We start from the raw sequence: 21,932 nt of genomic DNA on the forward strand, positions 1-21,932 counted from the left end.
GATGTTTTGTAGCATCAAGCCCTCCGTGAACAGGGCTGGCACTAAGAGCACGGGCCCGTTGCCATTGTAGGTTAAGTCTCCTTATCTGCCTGCAGCTTTTCCTTCTTTGGGGGGTGTCACAGCAGTAACCCTCTCCCCCTCGACAGCCAGCCCTTCTAGTGGGAACATCTGGGAGGCACCCAGGGAAGGTGAATTATCGTGAACAGTTTGGCCTGGCAGCAGTTACAGAAAAAGAAACCCCAGCGAAACCATCTAGACTGAGGGGATCAATGGGCTGTTGTCCCCTTCGGAGCATGCCTGCAGCAAGCCAGCTGTCTGGTGTGTGGTTTCAGGAGGCCACGCTAGGTTTTGTTCCCATTTTGGTGATGGGCTTTTCAGGAAGGATACGGGAAAGCAATTCCCTCTGCCCCCCATCGTGCATTCAAAAGCGCCGAAATCTCCCCGGGGCTGAAGATTTCTGCTGGAGTCCAGCGTGTGAAAATGAAGACCTGGGAGCGGAGACTTGTTCTGGAGCTGCAACCCCCATCGCGGGGAGGCGCAGCTAAGGGGTGACCCCTGGGGATAGGATCTCCCAGGACCTCCGCAGCACGTTTTCACTTGCTTCTTGTAGCCTGAACCCGTGGGATATTTCTTCACATAGTGGAGACAAGGTTTCACTAGTTTCCACACCTACTCTGGTCCTGGGCTAGGGGCAGAAAGCCTTGCAGACTCCCAGAACAGTAGGGTCAGCTTCTCCAACCTCAGCTCCTCTGCCCATCAAGCCCATAATGCTGCAGGATCTGTGGCATGTTGACTCCCTGCAAGCGGCAGACCATGCTGCCATACACCTGGTCCCAGAGAGTGGGACGATGGACCCTTACTCGTGTCCCAAACTGACTGAAGGAGGGGCTCCCGCAGCGCTGGGCTGGGAGGGGTGCAGTAGGGTGCCTGTCACTGATCCTGGCTGTCTCGGTAGAAATTTCCCCTCCGCTCACTGCTACTTGTTTGTGCTTCGCAGGTCCTGCAGATGCCGGGCTCCCCCCTGAGCAGGACTCCTACGGTAAGAGGGTTAACGTCATGCATTACTCCCTTTCATGCTGTTCGCAAGGCTGCGGGGACAATACCTGCCTGGGAACCTGCTCCCAGCAGGAATCGGCAAATTGGAAATGTGCAGGGTGCTGTTTTGGGCCCAGCAGCCCCTCGAGGAGCCCGTGGGGCTGGGCCTTGCCGTTGACTAAAGGGGCTGTTGACTCACGGCATTATCGAGTGCCGGGGAGATGTTGGGATTGCACCCACAGCGGCGGCTCAGATGGGGTCAGGGCTTCAAAATTCAGGTCTGGATCTCGAGTCCTAAAGTCTGGGAGCAGTTCGATTGGGGGTTTTGGACTGATGCCACAAGGGTGCTAGATTTCTGGAGGATCCCTATAATCTTTTAGTCGTCTTCTTGCATAACACAGGCCATTAGACGTCATCATCATAAAGCAATTACCAACATAAAGAGGCAGAGTGCTTTCTCTTGCCGTTTTTCTTATCCAGTGCCACCGGCTAGGCCTGTAATTTACTTGTGGGAAGCCTGTCACATCGCAGGATTTCTTTGCGCTCACCCACCTTGCAGGAGTTCAGCTATTCTGGTGTGCTCCCACCTCCCGTACGTTCCTCGGTTGAAATGCTGTAATTTAACGAGTCGAGCTGAATTGGTTCTGGAGGTGTTATTTCCTCATGTGGATTCACATGCTCTTCACTGTGTTTTCAGGTTATTTAATTTGTGTCATTAAAGAGGGTGAGTTTGCAGTGGGTGAATGTCAATCCCTAGGGAAGAAGAGGTCAGGCCACAGGCTTGGAGGGCTGCTTCCCTCCATGGCTTTGGGAAGATACTTAAGATAATACCTGCAAGCACTGGCATGTAATTATCCCCCAGTGTTGGCTGGTCCACAGAGAAGACACGAGCTTAATACAGATACCAGCTGAAGGTATGAAAGGCTTATCTCCCTAATGTGGGAGTTTTGGGATCAAACCCCTCCGATTACTGGGTATGGACAGTTACCCTTCATTTTCCCCAGCTGCTGAAAGAGGGTTTAACTAAGCCTATGGCTTAGGTAGATGAAGGGCTATAATACTTTGATGGCGAAACATGCTTCGCTGGTGCTAGCTGGAGTTGCTTGAAAAGCCGTGGTGGTATTCACACGACTCCTGTGTACTGGTTTGCGGTGATTTTTAACCTCTCACGGGCCATACATTAAATAGCCCCAGCCTCCTGGACTAGGGGGCAGGTAGGGGGTGAAACCGTTCCTTGAGCCTGCTGCATCCCGGCTCCTTCTGGCCTGGCTCCACATCACATGGCGCTCCCCTCCTTGCTGGGGGACCGTGAGAAATGTCCTCAGCTCCACGTCCCGGCTGGATGCTGTCATAGCCATTTCAAGAAGACTTGCAGTTGGAATAACAGCCCCCTTTTGCATATCTGAATCACTGCTTGCACCTTGTAGGATTACCTGACACCCACATCATCGCCAGATCCATCCCTCATGATTGAGGCTGTCAGGATGATGATTAGCTGGCTAGTGGCTGCGGCTGCAGAGCGGCAGATGGTAACTCATCAGCACGGCTCCAGCCGGCTGAGAGCTGCTCCCTGCCTTTGGCCACCCGCGCGAGAGCAGAGCCCGTACCACCCTGTTGCTGCAAACATTCACCTTTTCCCTTCCCCACAGGCGGCTCGGAGGAGAAGAGAGCAACAGGCAGGAAGCCAGGTTTGTCGCCAACCTACCAGTCTGTTATTGCCCCCTCCTTCTTCCCTCCCTTGTGTCACCGAGCCAGAATTTGCGGTGCCAAATATAACGGAGCTGTCAAATAGCTTTCAATAGCTGGGGAGGCTTGATTCATTGGTTACTGAAGCCGGGCTTCATTTCCAAATGCACGTATCACCCTGCAACAAATCCACCGCTCCCCGGGACTTTGCAGTTGTTCCTGCGTGGCGCACAGCGATAGCTTGGCATCCCATGGTGGTAGCAGGGCAGAACTCAGATGCTCCTGCCACGAATTCACAGGCTCCCGAATACATAAGCTAAAGCAATTGGCTGTGCAGGGTTTCGGACCTGCAGCTGAGCCGTTCAGATCCCACCCAGTATTGTGCAGCAGTATGCATGCACTCTAGCCTTTTAATTGCATGGGGATTGCCTGTTGCTTGGGGTACCGTGACTGTCTTTGCACCAAGACCAGGCTGAGTCTTTTTAATTTGAGTTTCCTTGTGTTGGTCTGTAGTGAGACCCCGGGAGCCCAGCCACGATGCTGAGCGTGGCTACAGTTCAGAAGAGGAGAGCCCGGCTGCCTACAGAGGAAGGAAGGGGATGAGACAAAGACCAGAAGCAGGTAAACCTGGGAGCAAGGACTACCCCAGGGAGTGCGGCGCAGTGATGCACCAGAGCACATCCTCTGGGGCTTGAGAGGTCCTGTGAGCAGTGAATATTTGGCTGTCTCGGCCTGGGGGTTTTATTGGTGCTGGACAATAAGCATTGTTATGTTAATAAGCATTCAGAGAAGCTTATTAAAGCTTCTCTGAATGGAAGGGCAGAGAAGTGTGACCCCAGGAGCACCGTGGAGGGGACTAGTTCATTAGCTTCCACTCGCTGACCCCCAGCTGGGCTTTGCTGATGTGGCTGGCCAAGGGCTTGATGGTTCAGGACGCATCCGAAGACAGCAGGGCCTGGTGTCGTCCCATTTCTTGGAGGCAGACACGAGCCAGGTCACCATTGTCTCCCTTTTGGAAGAGCAAGGAAGACAAGACCTTGGGGGTTGTAGGTGAGCATTTAAGAGAGGCCCCGACTTACACTTTGGCTCACTTAGAAAGGCAACAAGCACCTCTGCTCCCACAGGAATGACATGGCGTTGGGGCTGGTTGGCTTAAATCGAAACCAAGCCCGCCGCTGATGAAGCACCGTTAAACACTGTAATGGTTTCCTTCAACATGCACAGTAGTCGGGGAGACCATCTGTGTAGTCCCCTAGTCCAGGGGCTCCCCATCCATGGCCTGTGAGACCACGGGAAGTGGTTTGCACATTGCATGAAGCTCCCCCTTTCAAAAGTTTGATGGTAAAGGTGCACAGTGATGCACGAGAAACTTTGAGGGTTGATGGTGGCCTGTTGGACCAAAAAAGACTTGGGAACGGTTGGCTCAGGTGTTGACCCTGTTCAAATATGGCTGCAACTTGTTCCTTTTTCCTTCCAGTGGAGACAGCGTCTTAAACACCCTTATTTTATTAAACCATCAGCTGCACAGTGACTATGTGGCCATTTATCACCTTTCTACCAGGCCATTTCTGGCTATCAACATGCTCTTAGTATGCCAATGATTTTCCCAAGGCTGGCCTCTGCATATCATTTATCAGGCTGCTATTCTTGAGTGACAAGGCGCCTGCTGTGCGAGGCACATTTTTCCCCACAATAAGTACCTCTGCATTTACAAAGCAGCCCCCATCTGTTGCTAAACCGTCTCCTTGTGCGAGGTGACCCTGACAATTCATCCAAGGGTAAACACACCATTTATGTCCTATGAAAGATTTATACCTGGCATCTCCGGCAGGAGCCAGGTAAGAGCTCAGCCCTTTTGCATCACAGCTGCGCGTTGCAATTTATCAACAAGCAGATACCGGGATGCCAACTAGTGGGGCCGTAATTTATCTACTCAAACCACCGGCGCCAGATGAATGGCAGCGAAAAGCAGAGACAGCGATTGTGGTCCCCTCCTTAAATGGAAGGTGATAGGAAAAACATGTTACGCCTCCTTATTGCAGATACTCGGGTTGTAATTCTGTTCAGGGTCTGATGCACATTGTAGACCCTAAGACTTATGGTTTCCTTTCTTTGCTTCCCCATTTCCTTGCTGACCTGGTGTATTTCTCTCTACTTCCTATTGGTTCTTTCATTCCCTTTTTCCATGAGTTTGTTCCCTCTGGATCCTAGGTAAAATCAATTGTGCAGAGTGATTCCTGCATCCAGCTGGACTGGCACGTGCAGCTGGCCATGGACCAAGTGGTTTGAATTTGGGTGGCTCTGCTAAGGGCTGACTCTTGCTCTGCTCCCTCCCCTGTACCTTTGGAGGTGTTCTTATAATCCCTGTTTTAATCCCCTGGGTGCTGACCTAGAGGTGCCTGAAAGCCAGGCCGGTATCGGCAGCAGGCCTGAGTTTGCTAACCCACGCGCTGGTGTTATAGCCAGTCTCGTGTGTTATATGGGTGCAGCCTCCCATTCTTTGAGCACCGGGCTCGTTGCTGCGGTAGGTTTCTTGTGGCGATGTTGCTGTGCGTTGTCACCAGCATCTTTGGAAAAAACCTCCAAGTGCCCCAAATATTGGTGAGTCAGTCGGGCCCCCTTTCTTTAGGGGCACCGCTTAGAAAGCGAGCAAGAGAGGAGCCCAGAAACAGAGAACTCAGTGTGGGCACCAGCCCGCTGCCTTCAAAGACTTGCTCTTTCGATCATCTCTGATGAGATTAACCCATAGCTCATTGGGTGCCCACTGGGCCCTTTCTGATGCCACCTGCCCTGGCCATTTCAAAATACCGAATCCTATTTAAGACCTCTGGCACAGTGTGAAGCTAACGGCAGGCAAAGACGAGGGAAGGCAGCGCTTCGCCTGGGAAGACGGGCTTCTCTGGGGACAGCGACAAGCGGAGCTAGGGTCTATTGAGAAGTTGCTTCTTTCCGGATCTGTCTAATGACATGGTCAGGCTTGAGAAGCATAGCAAGGCCATCTGCTTGGATCTCATCACTGAAGCCAGCTGGGTTGCGTGGATCTCCTGCCGTTGGGTTTCACCCTCCTGTGAGAGGGGATGAGTCATATGTCATCCTGTGCCTCAGAAGTGCCACCTCCACCGGCCGCCTGCGCCGTGCCAGCTGCTAACAGCTGCCTGCTTTCTTAGCTGGCTGTGTGGGCTTCATGGCTCCAGGAAACAAATAAGCAGATGTTGCTGTAGAGCTGGGTGACGTCGGACCAGGGGCTACCTGCAGTGGGCTTGACTCTTCATTTCTGTGGTCTTTTCTGTGATAGCCCATTGCTGCCCCATTCCCTTGGCTGGTTTCCATCACTTCTGCGCTTGTCAGGACATCTTGTGCTTGTGGACGAGGCTGGAAGCTGCCATTCCCCAACACCGTGATGGCTTCCTAACCATTATCAGAATGGGGAATAAAAATATAAGACCCCCCAAGCTGGATGACTTCCCATGGGCTCCTTTCACTGCCGATGGCAATAACGGAACAAGGGGTGGGTTAGAAACAGGGCAGAGACGAGTGCCTCTCACCGTCATGGTTCGTTGCTATTCTTCCAGGTGGTGAAGTGGTGGCAGCCGCTCCCGGGAGAGGAAGCTACCCCCCTCTGAGCCGTAAGCCATCCGAGGCCAGAATGGGCCCCAGTGGTGGCGAGTATGCTGGTGGAGAGCCTGACCACTGGGAGTACTCTGCAGACAGCGAGGTCAGCCGGAGCCCCGGAGGTGAGAGGAAGCAATGGAAAATCGAGGTTGTGTGTGTGTGTGTGTGGGTGTGCCGGTAGGTGTGCACACGCGTGTCTATGTTCCAGTCCACTCTAGTGCCTGGGTTGCTGGACCAGCTAATGCGGCGTGCTAATTTGGCTCAAGTATTGGAGCTCTGCCGTGGGATTACTGAGGGGCCTGGTTTTGCACCCCGATGACAGCCCGTGACACACCGGACATGTGGCTTCAGAAGGCTCCTCGTTTGCAGCCAGGCGAGAGAGGACGGTGGGCAGGCACCAAACAAATACAACCATAACGAGCTGAGGCAGCTCCAGACCTCTGCACAGGGTGATTGCAGAGCTCCCTTTATCGAGGCTGTGGCACTGATTCTGCCGGTTGATGCTCCACGAAATCTGAATGTGCCCCATGCCATCGTCAGCGGGTCCACTAAAACCCGATGACGGACAGCTTATGCCTGAGCTTGTCGAGGACAGAGTTCTCTGTAGGTGGCTTTGTAGGCTGGAAAGCAGCTTCAGAGGCTGCCTTTCAGCTGAGAGCTGAGCTTTGCAGATTTATTTTGCTAAGCCACACATCACTGTTGAATATTCAAGTCCTTGGTAATTCCTTTAATAGGAAAGGAATATTTAATAGCCCATGGCTGGAGGTGCCAGTCATGTCCTCCCCGTGGCCGGTGCCAATGCAGCCGAAGCTCTCAGTCGCATCTGGAGTAGCCAAAGTTGCAGCAGTTGGATTTGAAGGGTGTGGAGTGGTCTGCAGGCCAGGCAGGAGCCAGCAAGCCCCCGAGCTGTGCTTTCCCTGTTCATCCCTCCAGCAGCACGGTCTGGTGGTAGTCTGCTCACCCCAGTCCCTGCCCACGTGAAAAACCATCCTGCACCAAGGCATCTTCAGTGTGCTGTACAAGGCGCCCACTTATCACACCCAGACTTCCCACAGGTACTCCAGCCCTTACTGACCATAAAGTACTGCAGTCTATTGGCAGTTCATTGTCTTACTGAGCCACAGGTTACAGGGACTGCATCAGGAGACCTGGGCAAGATTGTCCAGATCACACCTGCATGCACGTACCCCTTGCCCCCAGGGACCGGGCGAACACGGCATAAAATGTCTTGCATCGAGCGTGACCATGCATGTGCTTAAACACTTCCCCAAACAGGGAGGCTTTCCTGTTATATTCGCCCAGTCAGGGTGAAGACACAGTGCCCCATGTGATTCACATCATGCCCCCACGCTGCCTTGATCATGACCTGAAGAGTGCTTTTGGCTGGGGATCATGCATCTCTTACCTAGAGGTTAAAAGAAACAGGGAACAATGGATTCTTGTCTAAAATGGAAAGCACGGGTATTAATCAGGACCCGCTCATGGTTATAATGGGAGCAGAGGGAGCTGGTGGGGGAACCTATTTGTTGCTGAGAAAGCGCTCCGTTCTACACGCTGCCCCTCCATTTGCAGCGAAGATCATAACCAGGCTGGAAAACAGAAGAGCGCGGGCGCGGGGGTGATCAGATGGGAGCAGCCCCAGGGTTTGCTTTGCTCGGTATTCTGCATCTCTGACTTCCCATGGGTACACCAGTGCTAGCAGCGTTTGCTTGTGCTAGCTTGCTTGCTCTGTTGAGGCGGTTTGTGGTACGTTGTACAAATTAACACGGAGGCTGTAAGTGCCTGGAAAGGGACTGATTGCGGGCTTGGGCTGGCGAGCAGCTGAATGCTTATCGTTCCCGGCAGCCTGCTTTTCCACCAGACGGCAGGTCCAAATGAGCTGCAGCCTCCTGCCACGGCAGCCCGTTTTATGTAGCACAGCTCATCTCCACCGGCGACAAAGGAGAGCGCCTGCTTTTCACATCCCATAAAAGCCGACTCCAGCTGTGCACCAGACACGGGAGCTTGTTTTCTCACCTTTAAATACAACAGCACAGAAGCCTGGCTGAGCTGGCTTTTGCCTCGGGTGCTAGGGGTCTTTGAAAACCTTTTGCGTTTCATGTCGACGGTGCTCCCATTTTCCCGAACCCGTGGGGGTGGCTTCAAGCTCTCAGCACTTCCTGACCTCCCTATTCTCGGAGGCGAGAAGGAAGCAGGCGCTGACCCATGTGTCGCGTGGCCGGGGCTGGTTTTGTGCTCAGAGGTGACCCAGAAATGTGGAGGTGTCGGCGAGAGAAAGCAGCTCTGCCTCCTGCCAGGCTGCGGGATAAATGGAAACCTTCCTGGCAGTGGGCGTTGGAGGAGGGGAGAGAGAGAGACTTAATAATTTTTAACAAGGCTCCTAATCAGTTTATGTTTCCTTGTCAGTTCATCCCACGCACACCGATGCCCCATATATCTGTTTCCGTCTTTATTCTCTTTCTTCTAATTATAACTTACCCAGTTTCCCTCCTCTCCAAGCGAAGGCTGTTATTCTTCTATCTTCTGCGCAGCCCTGAGCTGAAGCCTCTCTTCTCCCCGGCGCGCCGCCGTCCGGCAGCGAGCGGTTTGTTTTTCCTGCAGTGCCTAGGCATAACGAGGCTTTAATTACTTCACCCTCCCTCTTAAGGCACATCTCAAGTTAGGCTCAAAGCCGGGCTCCCGTTTCTGTGGCTGCGTGAGGCTGGGAGGCTACTGGAATAGGTGTCATTTTGCTGCAGGGGGGAGGCTGGGGCTGGACGAGTATTTTCAGTAGCACACGGGATGGATTGAGATTATGAATCCCTTGGCCAATGGATCTGTATGAATCCATTGGCTTCCTGCTTCCCAGAAGGACTGAGCCATGGTGGAGGCTGGCTCCTCCACCAGCATCGTGACCGGAGACTATATAACTTTGCTCCTTGGCTTTGAGGTGGTGACTGCCGGTACACCGAAGGCTCAGCTTGTTCACGCAGTTTTCCTCTTGCCTAGTTATGTCCCGTGTTGGGTTAGGTCTGCTCCGAACCGTGCTGCCCGAGGTAGTGATGCAGTCCTGGCTCTTTCCTCTGATCACTCCACCACTGACGCGGCAGCAGATGGAAATTTGGGGCAATCTGCTGTAAGTGTGGGGCAGTAGTTAACTGCTTCGTGCCTCCTTTTGCTGCCAGCGGCAGCGGACCACCTTCACGATGCACTCGGAGATGCTCTGGTGACGGCAGTAATCCTGTACGTGGGTGTCCCAGGGATCTAGCATGGGATTTTTAAGCTCTGCTACTAGACATTGCCTGCAGCGAGTCTCCACCTGTATTACTGGCACCCTTGGAGGGGGTGGAGGGGAAATCTTCTTTTAGGAAATGTTTTTTTTAGGTGTGAATTTGCTTTCCGCATCTCTGGGCCAGGTGCGGTGCAGTTGGGGCGATCCTCGCTTCTCGTGGCGGTGGCACCGGAGGAGAGAGGCTGATGCATTTCCTCTGCAAAAATGAATGGGTGGGCTCCAGCCCTTGGCTGGCACACATCTAGCAGCCTCCACTGGTAATTCATGGAGCCACGCTGATTTACACCCGCTGAGCGGTTGGCCAGTTGTTTCCAGCCACTGCAACCATGGCTTTTTCCCCCCCGAGTGACTTGCATCTTTATCTCTTACCGAACAGCTGTCGTGGCTCTGCCGCTGCCAGCGTTTACATGTTCTCAATGGCCCTTTGCTCCACGGCGATCCTGTTACGCCGTTGGAAATGAGATGCCCCTGCTCCCCTTCATCATTTCTTCTCCTTTTAGGTGTGAAACGTGCCAATTCAGTTCAAGGCTCCAGGCCTCCTCCTCTGGCCGCCAGCCCCAGCCCTGCCGCCCAGCCAGGTACGCTTTGGGGCATGCGCTGGGGGAGTGAAAATGGACGTGTTCCGGTGGCGGGGGGTTCCCATTTGGCTTCCCTGCTTGCTGAGGGATAACACGATAACTCTTTATCCCCCAGCTCCTCCGGCAGGCAGCAGACAAGGCCCTGGTCCCGGGGGTAGATTTCCCGAAAGACAAGGTAAGGAACCGTAATGGGTCTGTGCAATGCGATGCCCGGGCTCGGAGTCACTCTCGGGTAACCCTGAGAGGTGCTTGCTCTTCCCAGAGGTTTCAAAGGCAGGCGACGGGGAGATGATGGGGAAAGCCATCCTAGCCCTGCCCAGGAAGGGTGGCACCTCCAGCGGCACAGCATGTCTCTCGGGCATTTAGCAAATGCTGTGTCCAGTGCAACCATACTGGGAGCTGCCTTTTGCCTCCACCAAGGCAGGACCCGTTCGGATGGTAACGGACCTCCCCGCCAAGATAACCGGCTGGGAAAAGGGAGCCGAAGCCTAGCCCTGGGAGCAGCTCTCCCTCTCTCTCTATTTAGCCAGCATGCCACATACTGCCCTGATTTATCTCCCCACGCAGCTCCCGTTCCTTTCTCTCTGCCCGGCCGGGCTGATGGATGGCACGGCCGCGTTGCAGTTAAGTGACAGGCTGGGCCAGCCCGGCTCACTTCCTGAGCCATTTAGTACTGGCGTATGATTTATTTAAAGCTTTGTTCTTCCTCTTTGAGGACCACCTTCTGCTTTCATTGGCTCTGCTGCAAATCAGCGGCGACACGAGTCTGCCTATGGGGCAGCTGCCGATTTGCACCCGTGCAGAATTTGCCTCTCAGAGTATTAAGGGGAGGAGGAAAACCAAGCTCAAATCAAAGCGAACGTCTCTGCTGTGTCGCTCCTCCCAGTGCAGGCAGGCGTGCTGCGCTGGGATGCCTGAGTGGTGCCCACCAGTATTTCAGGCCCGTTTCCTCCAGTAATTCACATTGCCAAGGTGCTGCTGTCTTCCCCCAGGACCTCCCTGCCAAGATTGGAGAGGAGAAGTGGGTCAGCTCTCTCCTTTCTGAGCTTCCCTGCTTTCTTCTTGCTCAAATTCCCAGCCGTTGGGGAATCCTGATTGAAATATAGCCTCCCTGCAACCTTAGGCTTAAATGCAGGGCAGAGGAAGCTGTGAGCCGCGTGCTACCCAGGACGTGCCTGATGAAAGGCAGTGCACCTTTCTGCATCGGGCAGAACAGAATAGCCCTGGGGAGACGAGAGGGCCCTTGGCTTCCCCTAATGCACAGAAACGATCCAGGCTTTTTCTCAGAAACGATCCAGGCTTTTTGCTCCCGTTGGATGTTTTCTCCGCTGACTTCCAGCTGCCAACGGTGCTATGATGCTGGGGCGTGTGCGTGCTCAGCCGTGCGCCATGGGTCAGAGCCCGGCATTTATTGCTGCTGGGAGGCTGTGTGTGTGGAGGGTGCCTACGCTGGCATTTCGCTGGTGGCTTTGTGATTGGTTTGAGGGGCTGGTTTTATTCAGAGATGCCAGTCGTGTGCGAATTATGATGACGAGAGGTGGCTTCTGTCACCCCGAGCTTTGCAGGCCCAGTCAAATGCTGCTTTCCTCCCATGCAGCGAGCCAGTCGATGGGTCCGCCCCAGGCCGAGCCCGTCTACTCGGCAGCTGCTCCCAGGGATGAGAGAGGAGGTGGAGGCGGTTACCCGGGGGCCGTGGCGAGGGAGGAGAGGACCGCGCGCCAGCCGGCACCGTATCAGCAAGCGGCCGCCGTGCCCATGCCGTCCACCCCTGCCCGTCAGCAGCAGCCACCTCAGGATGAAGAAGAGGATGAAGCCAATAGCTACGATTCGGACGAAGCAAGTATGTAGCCTCACGCATGCCTCATGCATGCAACCCCGGCTCTTTTATGTCGGGCAAGCTTTGGGGTTGATTCCTAATTCCCGTTCTCCTTGCTCTCCTGCTGTCTTCCTCCGAACCCCTTATTCAGGGGGCAGCAGGAATAGCTCGTGAGGGGCACGGTGGGAGCCTGGCGGTCCGTGGCTGGCCATGGACGTCCCTCACGGGGAATGATTTTAGGCCTTTCAGCTGCCGTATGCTTTTGACCATTTCTTATTTGCCGAGAAGCCCGGAAACGCTGTCCTTTGGACGGCAGCTCCATGGCTCCTGTCAGGGTCCAGCTGTCCACGAAGTGCTTTTAATGTCTGGTAAATAAGTAATCGGTGGGTGGGAATTGGGTTATTGGGCGACTCCATTTCCTCCCCCTCCCCTTCAAGTAACAAACCATCCACCAAAACTCCAGCCTTTTCTGCCCTGAATAAGTCACCGGTGAGGAAAGAGCCCGAAGGCTTAACTTGATGCAACTTGACTTGAACCCTTGGAGCAAAGGTGGACGGTGGGACTGGGACCTCTATGGCGGGGTCAGGATGGAGGCACAGAAGTGCCGCCGACCTCAGCATTTGCAAGGTTGGGGAGCAGGGCTGTGGCTGGAGCCGGGAAATTTCCCGAGTGCTGAGCTCCCATTGATTTCTGTCTGGCTTAAATCAAGTCTGAAAACCAGATTGCTGGAGACCATCCTTAGCTGCCTTAGTCCCTTGTGCCAGTCCTTGCTTTTGGGTTTAAATCAGAAGCTTGTTTAAGGCACCTGTTTTAACATTTGGTCTTGTTCATCTAACCCCTCCTGCGTGCTGTAGCATGATGCCTCGATGTGTTTTTTTAACATGATGCAACGTGGCACAGAGGCCTCCGGGAGGGCCAGGCTGCCTAAAAGAGTGGAGCTGCCTGTTGGGAGAGGGGTCGTAGCCGGCATTATGCAAAGAAGTTGTGGCAGGGACATGCTGGGGAGGTTTGAACACATTTGGCCGAGCACATGGGTGGGAATCTTTTTGACAAGGGTAAAACAGGATTGATATAGGCTGGGATTTTGGAGAGTCGGGATCTGTCCCTTTGCTCTGCCTGAATCAGAGAAATCCAGGATGGCCAAGATCGCTTCAAGGCAGGGGCTCGAGTTTGGGTCTCCCCAGTCATAGACCATCACTTCATTGTCTTCTTCCAACCCGTATGCCTGAGGCTGAGCCCAGTACAGGCATTTCAACAGGGTTATGACTTGAGAAAGCTCTGGACGGAGGTGTCACTTTTATTCCAGCACAGATTGCAACTTCAAACCCTCTGGCACGGAGGGCAATCCTTTGAGCTGGAATTGTCACTTTGCCCCCAGCTCTGGTGGCACAAACTGCTGTCTGCTGCCTCTCCCCCGGGTTTCCCCGCAGCCCGACGCCCCTGTGAAGTCAGCCCCATCTTCAGAGGATGGTGCGTGGTGAGACCGTGCCTGTGAATGCAGGTGAATTATCCACGCGCCTCTGCTGAAAGGTGCTCTGCCCGTGGTGCAAGGGTTGCAGAGAGTGTCCTGCTGCGATTGCTAGCCAGGGTAGATGAAACAGATGCGTTGGCTTGGCTGGTAATAAAGCACAATCTCTTTTCCCCTCTCTTTGCTTAGCCACATTGGGAACGCTGGAGTTCAGCTTGCTGTATGACCAGGATAACAGCTCTCTGCAGTGCACTCTCATCAAAGCCAAAGTAAGTGCCTCCTCGAAGGGGACGACTGCCCATTGCTTTGATCTTCCGGCAGCATCTGATGCAGGATCATATGCACCAGCTTGCTCTACATGCATGAGGCAGCCTCCTCCCTTGGGAGAGCATGTTTCAGAGGCTCTCACCTTTATTTTCACACTCTTCCTGGCGACCAGCCTGGTTTTCAGCGAAGCAGGCACAATGAAGCAGAAGCCAGCTCCACCTTCTGCTCCTGAGTCTCCTGGGCTGGAGACCCAGACGCAGACAGGTACATTTGACCTGCATTTCTGCAGGGACTGGGGAACGGAAAGGACGTGTCTTTTCCTTAAGGATGACTTGCAAGATTGTCCGCCCTCCCGGCTCACAGCAGATGTGGGAGGAATTTGGCCTGAGCTGGGACACACTTTAAAGGTAGCTCACGGCTCAAACAAAACAACTGGTTCCAGAGACACGCAGCAACAGCCCCTGCCTTTGGCATCAGTAGCAGGGCACGTCCCTGTGGGGCTGCTGCTCTAGGAAGTACGTGTGATCCCCCCTTCTGCCATGCAGCAAGAGGCTTTCAGGAGCAAGTGGGGCAAGCAGCAGGGCTTGGCCTCGGTCTGCCTGCTGATAGTGGCAAGTGGTCCAGCTGGGACCTTCCCCTGGGATGTCAGTCCCTGGCATCGTTATAACTTGCCGTTTGTCATGAGCTTGAGCATCTCTTTTGCATGTAACTGCTACAGAAAAGAGGGCTGCAAAGAATAGCTAAGTTAGTCGATGTAGGGCTGATAGGTCCCTGAAATGCCCCCAGGGAGGTAGGCAGTTGACAGTGTGATGTGCCTCTGTGGTCAGAGATGTCTTTAGGGGGCACCTGAGAGAAAGCGGGCGAGTATTACCTGCCGCGTTTCAGCCGATAATGGAAACTTCAGCCCGTTTCCGAGGTCCCACGTGCCAGGAACTAGTGTCATGCATTTGCCCTCAGCCATGCTGCAGTCTCTTGATGTCGGCTCCAGATAGGTGTGCCTCTGAGACCCACGGTCCGCTGTAGTTACCTGCCTGTTTGCTCAGCATAATTGATTTCCCACAGCCACCTCGGGGGTTTATCAAGGTTTCCTCTGCCTGGGGGCCGTGGGTTGATTATAGCAACTGCAACTATAACAGTCGCTTGACTCCCACGGCAAATAACGGTGGGGCTTCGGTCCATCTCCTTTATCCACTGGCAGTGGGCCCTGGGATGGAGACTTTGCCAACCAAGTGGGCACCTCCCGTAGCAGATAAGCAAAGACTTCAGCCCTTTCCTCCCATCATTCATGCTAGCAGGGTCCCAGTCGCCTGCCACCATGGCTCATAACCCCAAGCGAGAGCTGCAATATTTAGCTGCCACTGGGTGCTTAGGCAATGCAACCTCAGGCTCAAAGCAATGTCTGACCATGCCTTAAAACTCGGCCTTCACTGCAGAGCGGACACGGCTGGAAAAGCTCTGAGTTTAACAGGACAGGCTCCCGTCAGAAGGCAGATCTCGGTGCGGTGCCTACCGCTAGTCATCACGGATAACATACTGTGCTTGTAGTGCTAGGGCAGGTCTCATCGGGCTACACACGGTACACCACACTGACTCTCCGTATCATCTTATGGGCTATGTCGTGGGAGAGGGAATCCCTTAAGCATGAGCTCTGACACTCACCCTTTTCCCGTGTCCTGCAGCAGTGAAGCGGGTCACATAGGCATGCTGCACAAAGGAAACAGCACCACAAACTCAGAAGCAGTAAGTGCCACAGCTCAAGCCCTGATTTCTCGAGATCAGCTGGCACTCGGGCATTTACTTACAGGGGATGGCATCTTGGAGGGCAGGTGCCCAGCACTTCCACAAGACCCGGTGCCGTTCAGGGCACAGGCAACCATTCTTATATGCTCAAAAGCACAGACATGGTGTTACAGCCTGGCTGTGCCCCGTAGGACCCCAGTGGCTCTCACTGCGGGTAATAGGGATTATTCCAGTCCTGCAGCGGGGGCGTATTGACAGTCGCATTTCCCACCTGCTGTCAGGAGAATTGCATCAATTCCCCCACCCCCAGAGGCCACATATTCCCATTCTCACACGAGTAAGTGGCAGCGAAGGGTGCAGATTCATCCAATTTTGAAAAGGTCACCAGGCATTTCCGGGCCATGCATCATTTCATGCAGTGCCCCCGCTCCCCGTGGCTTCCCATGCTTTGGAAGAGCTCTGCCTTCATAAGTTTGCAGGAACTACTGTCTGGGTGAGCTGGGAGGTGCGGAGAGAGGTCTTTCCTCTTGCCAGCTGCAAGGCGCATGCCTTGGGCCAGCTCTTCAGCACCCCGGACTCTCTTGTGTGGAGGCAAACCCTCTGTCCATATGGGACGTGGCTTTGTTGTTTTGCTGGACAAGATTCGGGGAGAACGTGAGCATATCTGTTGAGTCCTTTGTGGGTTTCAAGATGCATTCGTACGAGCTGACTCCGATTTGCACTTGGATCTTGTGCATTGTTATTCAGAACAAACAGTGCTGTTCCTTCCCACCCATTATCTGCTGCCTCTGTTAATCTATACTGCATAAAGCATTGCCGCTAAATGCTCCCCCATGCTGCATTTAATAGTGACTCAAACCCTGTGTTATCTTTGTTGTCTTTTAGGGCTTAAAACCAATGGACTCCAATGGCTTGGCTGATCCCTATGTCAAACTGCACCTCTTGCCGGGAGCCAGTAAGGTAACACCGTGCTTGATTGCATTATGGTTGAAACTAGGGATGAAAACATAGCTGCTTTAGGTCAGAGATTTTTTTTCACAAGCCCTCTCAGGCACTGCAATGCCCAGTCCGCATGAAAACAAGTGGGAACTGGCTCTCCAGATCCTGGTGGTAGGTTTGGAAATCCCAGCATCCAGGCCTTAGCGATATTTCACAGGGTGAGAGAAGCCTATCAAGCAGCGTCTGCTCTGGTCCCGTAATTGTGCAGAAGAACTGAACCCAAGCAACCCCCTCTGTCTTCACTCAGCAGCTTGCACTAGTTTTTCTGCACTGATCTCTGCATGCAGCTGGGAACCTGCATCAGAGATGGTCCAAAACATGCGGCGGCAAGCAGCACTCACGACTCCAGTATCTCTTGTGGTGGACACTGCTTATAGACCCTGTGCAGCCCACAATGCAATACGAGACGCGTGAGCTGCAGGAGCTCGCTCGAGATGAGCCACACTTAACATGCTGCTATTCTCTGGCCTTCTCAAGAGTTCACGAGGACTTTCTAGGGGCGCTTCCCACCCAGACATGACCTAGTGCCTTCTCCTATCCGTTGAAATCACTGGGTCTATTTCTGCAGCAAATGCTGTGGCTGTAAAGAGATCAGAATTTGTGTAACCTGGAAGGGAAGCAGGCAGGGCGCTCAAAAACAAGGCGGCCTGCGTTAATGCACCGGCGTGGCCCGACGTTGAGAGAGGGCGTCGTTTCTGGTTCTGCTGGTTTCCAGCAGCTCCAAAGAACTGAGCGTTGCACGGGCCATACTGAGAGATTAAAATCTAGTTCATGAGCACGGAGGGACTTCAGAGAAGGTGACATTGTTAGCGCAATGCAAAACATCTGACACACAATCTAATTATTACCGGAGTCCGAAAGATCAATTTACTTTGAAGTTACTGTGCGTTCTAATTAGAGCTGTGAAAAATATCCATCGAGTGAGTAAACTCCGGGTTTTTTTCCCCTCATCAAAGAAAGCTCTGTAAACTCTCGCTCCCAGGACCAGCAAAATTAAATTCAGCGGAGAAAACTTGTAGGAAGAAACGAATGCTGTTGGCCTACTGCCGAAAAAAATAGATCTCCTCTGTTTGCTCTGGGGATTCAAGGCTTTTCTCTTTCCCTGCCTGAGTTTTGCTTAGAGCCAACGTGAAGCCCCAAAGCCTCTAACAATAATGGTGATAAAGAAAGTTTCGTTTACTTTTCCTCCTGTACTTTGGGCTCAACGTCCTTCTGGCCACCTTGACTCCCAGATCACGAACGCACAGGAAATCCAGCAGACAGGCTCCGTCCCTTGTGTAAATGCAGGGTTGGCTATGGCTGGGTCTACGCTGCAGTCACAGAGGAGACTGCAGTGGAGTGCAAAGAAGCAGGATAAATCAGCCTGATCTGTGCTGCTGCAGATCGACTGCTCCCAGTGCCCCGGCTGGCTAGTTTAACGCTACCTCGGGCTCCTCTACGCTATGCTGCAGTTCCTTTGGCCACTGCTTTGTAGACATGCCCTGTGACCCCAGTGTTTCCTCTTCTTCTTTGTTTCTCATCATCTTTCCCTGGTTTTGCAAAGAAGACCTCCCTTCGACAGGGAATTGTTGGCTTTAGGTGGCTCTGTTAATCCAGGGAGTCATTTTTTACACAGCAGGGGCTCTGCTTTTGCTCAGCCCGGTGTGCTCCCTTAGCATCTAGGAGTGCCACTTCTCCCATGGGTCAGGTATCCAGGTTGCAGCTGTACTGGTCGTATATAGAGACATACATATATAAAGGCCGTGCATAAGGGAAAAGGAATCAGACCTCGTGGTAGAGGTGGTATCTTGTATTAGACCAACTAGATTTTTGCAAAAAAAAAAAAAAATTGCAATTAAAGAATTTTTTTTTTTGCAAAAATCTAGTAGGTCTAATACAAGATACCACCTCTCCCACTTCTCCCATGGAGCATGAGAGGACTCCCACTTTGCTAGCTGGAGACCAATTTTATTTTCTGCTTTTGCCAAGGGACAGAAGCACAAGAAAGTTCCCACCATGAAGGCATGCACTTCTCTGAACCTACTGCAATCATTCCCCAAAGGACTGTATACTCCTACCATGGGGTAAAACCCTTCTCCAGCCCTCTGAGGAAGGGGAATGTGTTTAGGTTGAATTTTGATCTTAAGTGAGACCACAAGTTGAATGGAGATTTTGGGCTACAGACTTTGTTGGAAACAAAAGGAAGTAAAGGTATTAGGTGTGGTCAGCAGACTCAGCGAACATGGTGGGTCTGAGTAGAGAGGGCTCATGCCAGGGAAGGTCACCGCACGGTTGGGTCAAGCTCTTCCTTGTCGGCGGGGTGGGTGACTGCCCTGTGTTTTTATTCTTTACGTGCAACAGTCGAACAAATTGAGGACCAAGACTCTGCGTAACACGCGGAACCCGGTGTGGAATGAGACGCTGGTGTATCACGGCATCACGGATGAGGACATGCAAAGGAAGACGCTCAGGCAAGTGGAGGACAAAACCCCGGTGTCTTATAATGCACAGTGTGTAAGGGAGGAAGCCTTTTAAAGGAGGGAGAATTTCACCTCAGAGCTCCCAAACCCAATTACCTTTGCAAACACTCACGTGACGGGTCAGGGATAGATCTGGCCAAAATTGTTCTGCTGGCAGAAAAAAAAGATGGTTTGTCAACATCAAAGCTTTTCACATCAATATGTTGATTTTTGATGAATCATTTTGATGGAGGAAAACTGTCATATATTTCATCCAGCATTTCAACTTGCTCATTTAATTTGGATTTTTGCCTTATCACGTTAAGGTGACTGTTTTATTTGCCCCAACGCTGTAATATAATGCGTCAGCCTTATTGTAGCAAATGACTGCATGTCCTCATATACAATGCACAATTCCCCCCCCTCCAAATCCAGCTGCTGGAAATTGGCTTGTGCACTGTAAGTGAGGACATGCAGCCGCAGGAGTTTCTGCCTCTGCTACAGTGCCGCAGGTCTCGAGCTGCTGGCTACGGACACTCACTCTTTTCTCGAGCACTTTAGATGGTTGGGAACTGTGATCTTTTGAAATTGCTGTTCTGCGGGGAATGCCCAAATGTGGCCTTGCTCTTCTGATTCAGAAGACGGTTCAGGAGGTCAGAACTTCTCATCCGAGGGAACTTCCAGGTTTCTTGGACCCCGGCACTGAGGTGGAAGCCGCTAGATACGGCAGGGACCTTAGGTGTGACTTTGCTTTCTACTTCCCCGCAGGCTTTGCTTTCTAAAGTGTAACGTGGAAACAGGAGAGGTGTCCCGTGGACAAGCCCTCCGCGCTCCCACAAGTGTCGGGCGGCAATGGTGTTTTTGCAAGGGAGGTTGTCCTAGTCTGAGCGGGGTCACTCGCTGAGCCATTCAGTATTAAAGTCTCTCTTTCCTGTCCTGTTCAGGATCTCTGTGTGTGATGAAGACAAGTTTGGCCACAATGAATTTATTGGTGAAACAAGATTTTCTCTGAAGAAACTCAAACCCAACCAGAAGAAGAACTTCAACATCTGCTTGGAGAGAGTAATACCGGTAAGATTCATGAAGCCCTGTTATGCCGGGTGGTGATCTAGCATGCATTAGGCTTCGGGGTGAAGGTGTATTTGCGACTCAAGCGGCTACATCTGATCCTCACAGATATTTGGGTGCCTAATTCCCTCTGAAATAAATGGGAGTGAGGCTCCTAAACACCTTTGAGCACCTGGGCCCTATGAATGTCAAGGTCTCTGAGGAGTTGTTCACAATCACAGAAGCCGGTCCCTGATCTCAGTCCCAGCCATGTCAGTTCAAAATGACTTCACCGGTGACCATCCCTGGCATAAGAACTTGGCCCAATGCGTGTCGTGGGCACAGACGTGATGTGGCAGCTCCTCAGTGCGTTTTGTCCCGCAGACTAATGCATCTCTATTTTAGAAGCTGTTAAAAAGACAAAGCTTCGTAGTGATGCAGATGGAGGAAACGTTTGGTTTCCGGCCCGCGTGCTGGCCCCAAGAGGCCGTGCTGATTCTGCGGGAGGCGGCTGAGCTCCATTGTGACAGCTGCATCTTCCTTGTGCCGTGTCCGTGCTGTGCTTTGATGGGCATTACTTCTCTTGCTGCTCCTGAGGCGTGAACACAGCATCAACCTGTTGTTCCTTTGACCCACAGCAGCAGAGCAATTGTTGCAAACCCAGAGCCGTGGGGGCACGTACACGCTGCACAAACACCCCGAGTGAGGCTATAGTCGAGCTGGCTGGGATTTTGGGGGGCCAAGAACAGAAACTTTCTATGGAAATGGATTGATTCTGGGGGAAGGGTTTGCTGAGATGGGTTCGGAGGTCCCTGATTAGGAGAGAGCGGCAGCATAACGGCACAGACTAGCCTGCAGCCCGGCAGATGGATGTCCCGCTAGGATCGTTGGACACCTGGATTCAAGTCCCCTGTTTGTCTGATTTGAAGGTGGGATTTGAAACCACATCTCAACATCCTGGCTGAGTGCCCTGACTGCCGGGTTATTGTCTTGTCTGGGGGAGCTTGTTCTCACTTTCACGTGAATGATTTCAAAGATCATTTTATACTCCAAGACACAATGACCAAAACTCCTCCAAAACCGTAAAAAATAATTCACGGATTGCAATTCTCTTTTTTCCAACCAGCCCTCAGTGTGTGGCTGCCTGTCTCCTTCACAAATATGAATGTTAATACTTTGCTGGTGTCTTCAGCATTGGTTCTTGCAATAAATTAATTTACAGGAAGGCCTAGAGAGGCACCATGTGCCCTTGGAGACCTCTGAAAGCTTATGGGAATGAATTCCCGTCGGGATGTTCCTCATTTCCACCTCTGGAGATCAGTGCCACATGTGGGCTTGACACATGGGCCGCCAGCAGCTGCCTCCTCCAGCCTGGGCAGTCATTAAAGGAAACCTTTGTCTTTGTTCCTTCCTACCCCCAGATGAAACGTGCTGGGACAACCGGCTCGGCGCGTGGGATGGCGCTATATGAAGAAGAGGTAAGAGGCTGCACTGTCCTCACCCGTGCTGGCTCTGGGTTGCCAGGGGGCTGCATTTGCCCTCCTGATGGTGCTCGTGAGCCAGCAGTGATGCTTTCCAGCTCTGATCCTGAGGCTTCATGACTGCTGGTTACATGGAGAGGGCAGCGATGGGGTGAAGCTCACCTCAGGACCGCTCTGCTTTTCTGTGCTGAGCCATGGGAGCGAGGAACACCTCTGCGCTCAGACCCAGCCACCCTGGGGTGGGACCCAAGGTCATTCCTGGGACCCAGGTCTCGCCCTTGGGAACTACCCAAGTCAGTGGGGGTAGGGGGTATGTCTGTCTGCATAGATCCAGTCGAACCATGGAGATGTTGCTGAATCAGAAATGAGTTTCTTTGAATACTTGGCAGAGCTGGAAGACTCCAGCTGCCCCCCACCCCACCTGTATCCTCCCTGCCATGAAAGCCACTGCTTTTGCATTTCAAATGTCAAGTGATAAGTGGGAAGGGTTAGCA

At 52.8% G+C, this 21,932-nt stretch overlaps 1 protein-coding gene across 2 annotated transcripts in view; it reads left to right on the forward strand.

Moving 5' to 3' along the window:
* RPH3A (rabphilin 3A) overlaps positions 1–21,932 on the forward strand; it is a 94,118-nt gene that overhangs the window by 62,104 nt on the left and 10,082 nt on the right. For both annotated transcript variants that reach the window (XM_059713388.1, XM_019486786.2), the window contains exons 7-18: positions 998–1,039; positions 2,685–2,723; positions 3,235–3,342; positions 6,294–6,455; positions 10,105–10,182; positions 10,298–10,357; positions 11,780–12,022; positions 13,656–13,735; positions 16,359–16,433; positions 18,813–18,922; positions 19,855–19,981; positions 21,379–21,435. In XM_059713388.1, coding sequence (XP_059569371.1) covers positions 998–1,039; positions 2,685–2,723; positions 3,235–3,342; positions 6,294–6,455; positions 10,105–10,182; positions 10,298–10,357; positions 11,780–12,022; positions 13,656–13,735; positions 16,359–16,433; positions 18,813–18,922; positions 19,855–19,981; positions 21,379–21,435 — 1,181 coding nt within the window. The remainder of the gene's footprint in view (positions 1–997; positions 1,040–2,684; positions 2,724–3,234; positions 3,343–6,293; positions 6,456–10,104; positions 10,183–10,297; positions 10,358–11,779; positions 12,023–13,655; positions 13,736–16,358; positions 16,434–18,812; positions 18,923–19,854; positions 19,982–21,378; positions 21,436–21,932) is intronic.

The sequence above is a fragment of the Alligator mississippiensis genome, chromosome 10, assembly GCF_030867095.1.
Source record: "Alligator mississippiensis isolate rAllMis1 chromosome 10, rAllMis1, whole genome shotgun sequence".
In the NCBI taxonomy this organism is placed as follows: domain Eukaryota; kingdom Metazoa; phylum Chordata; order Crocodylia; family Alligatoridae; genus Alligator; species Alligator mississippiensis.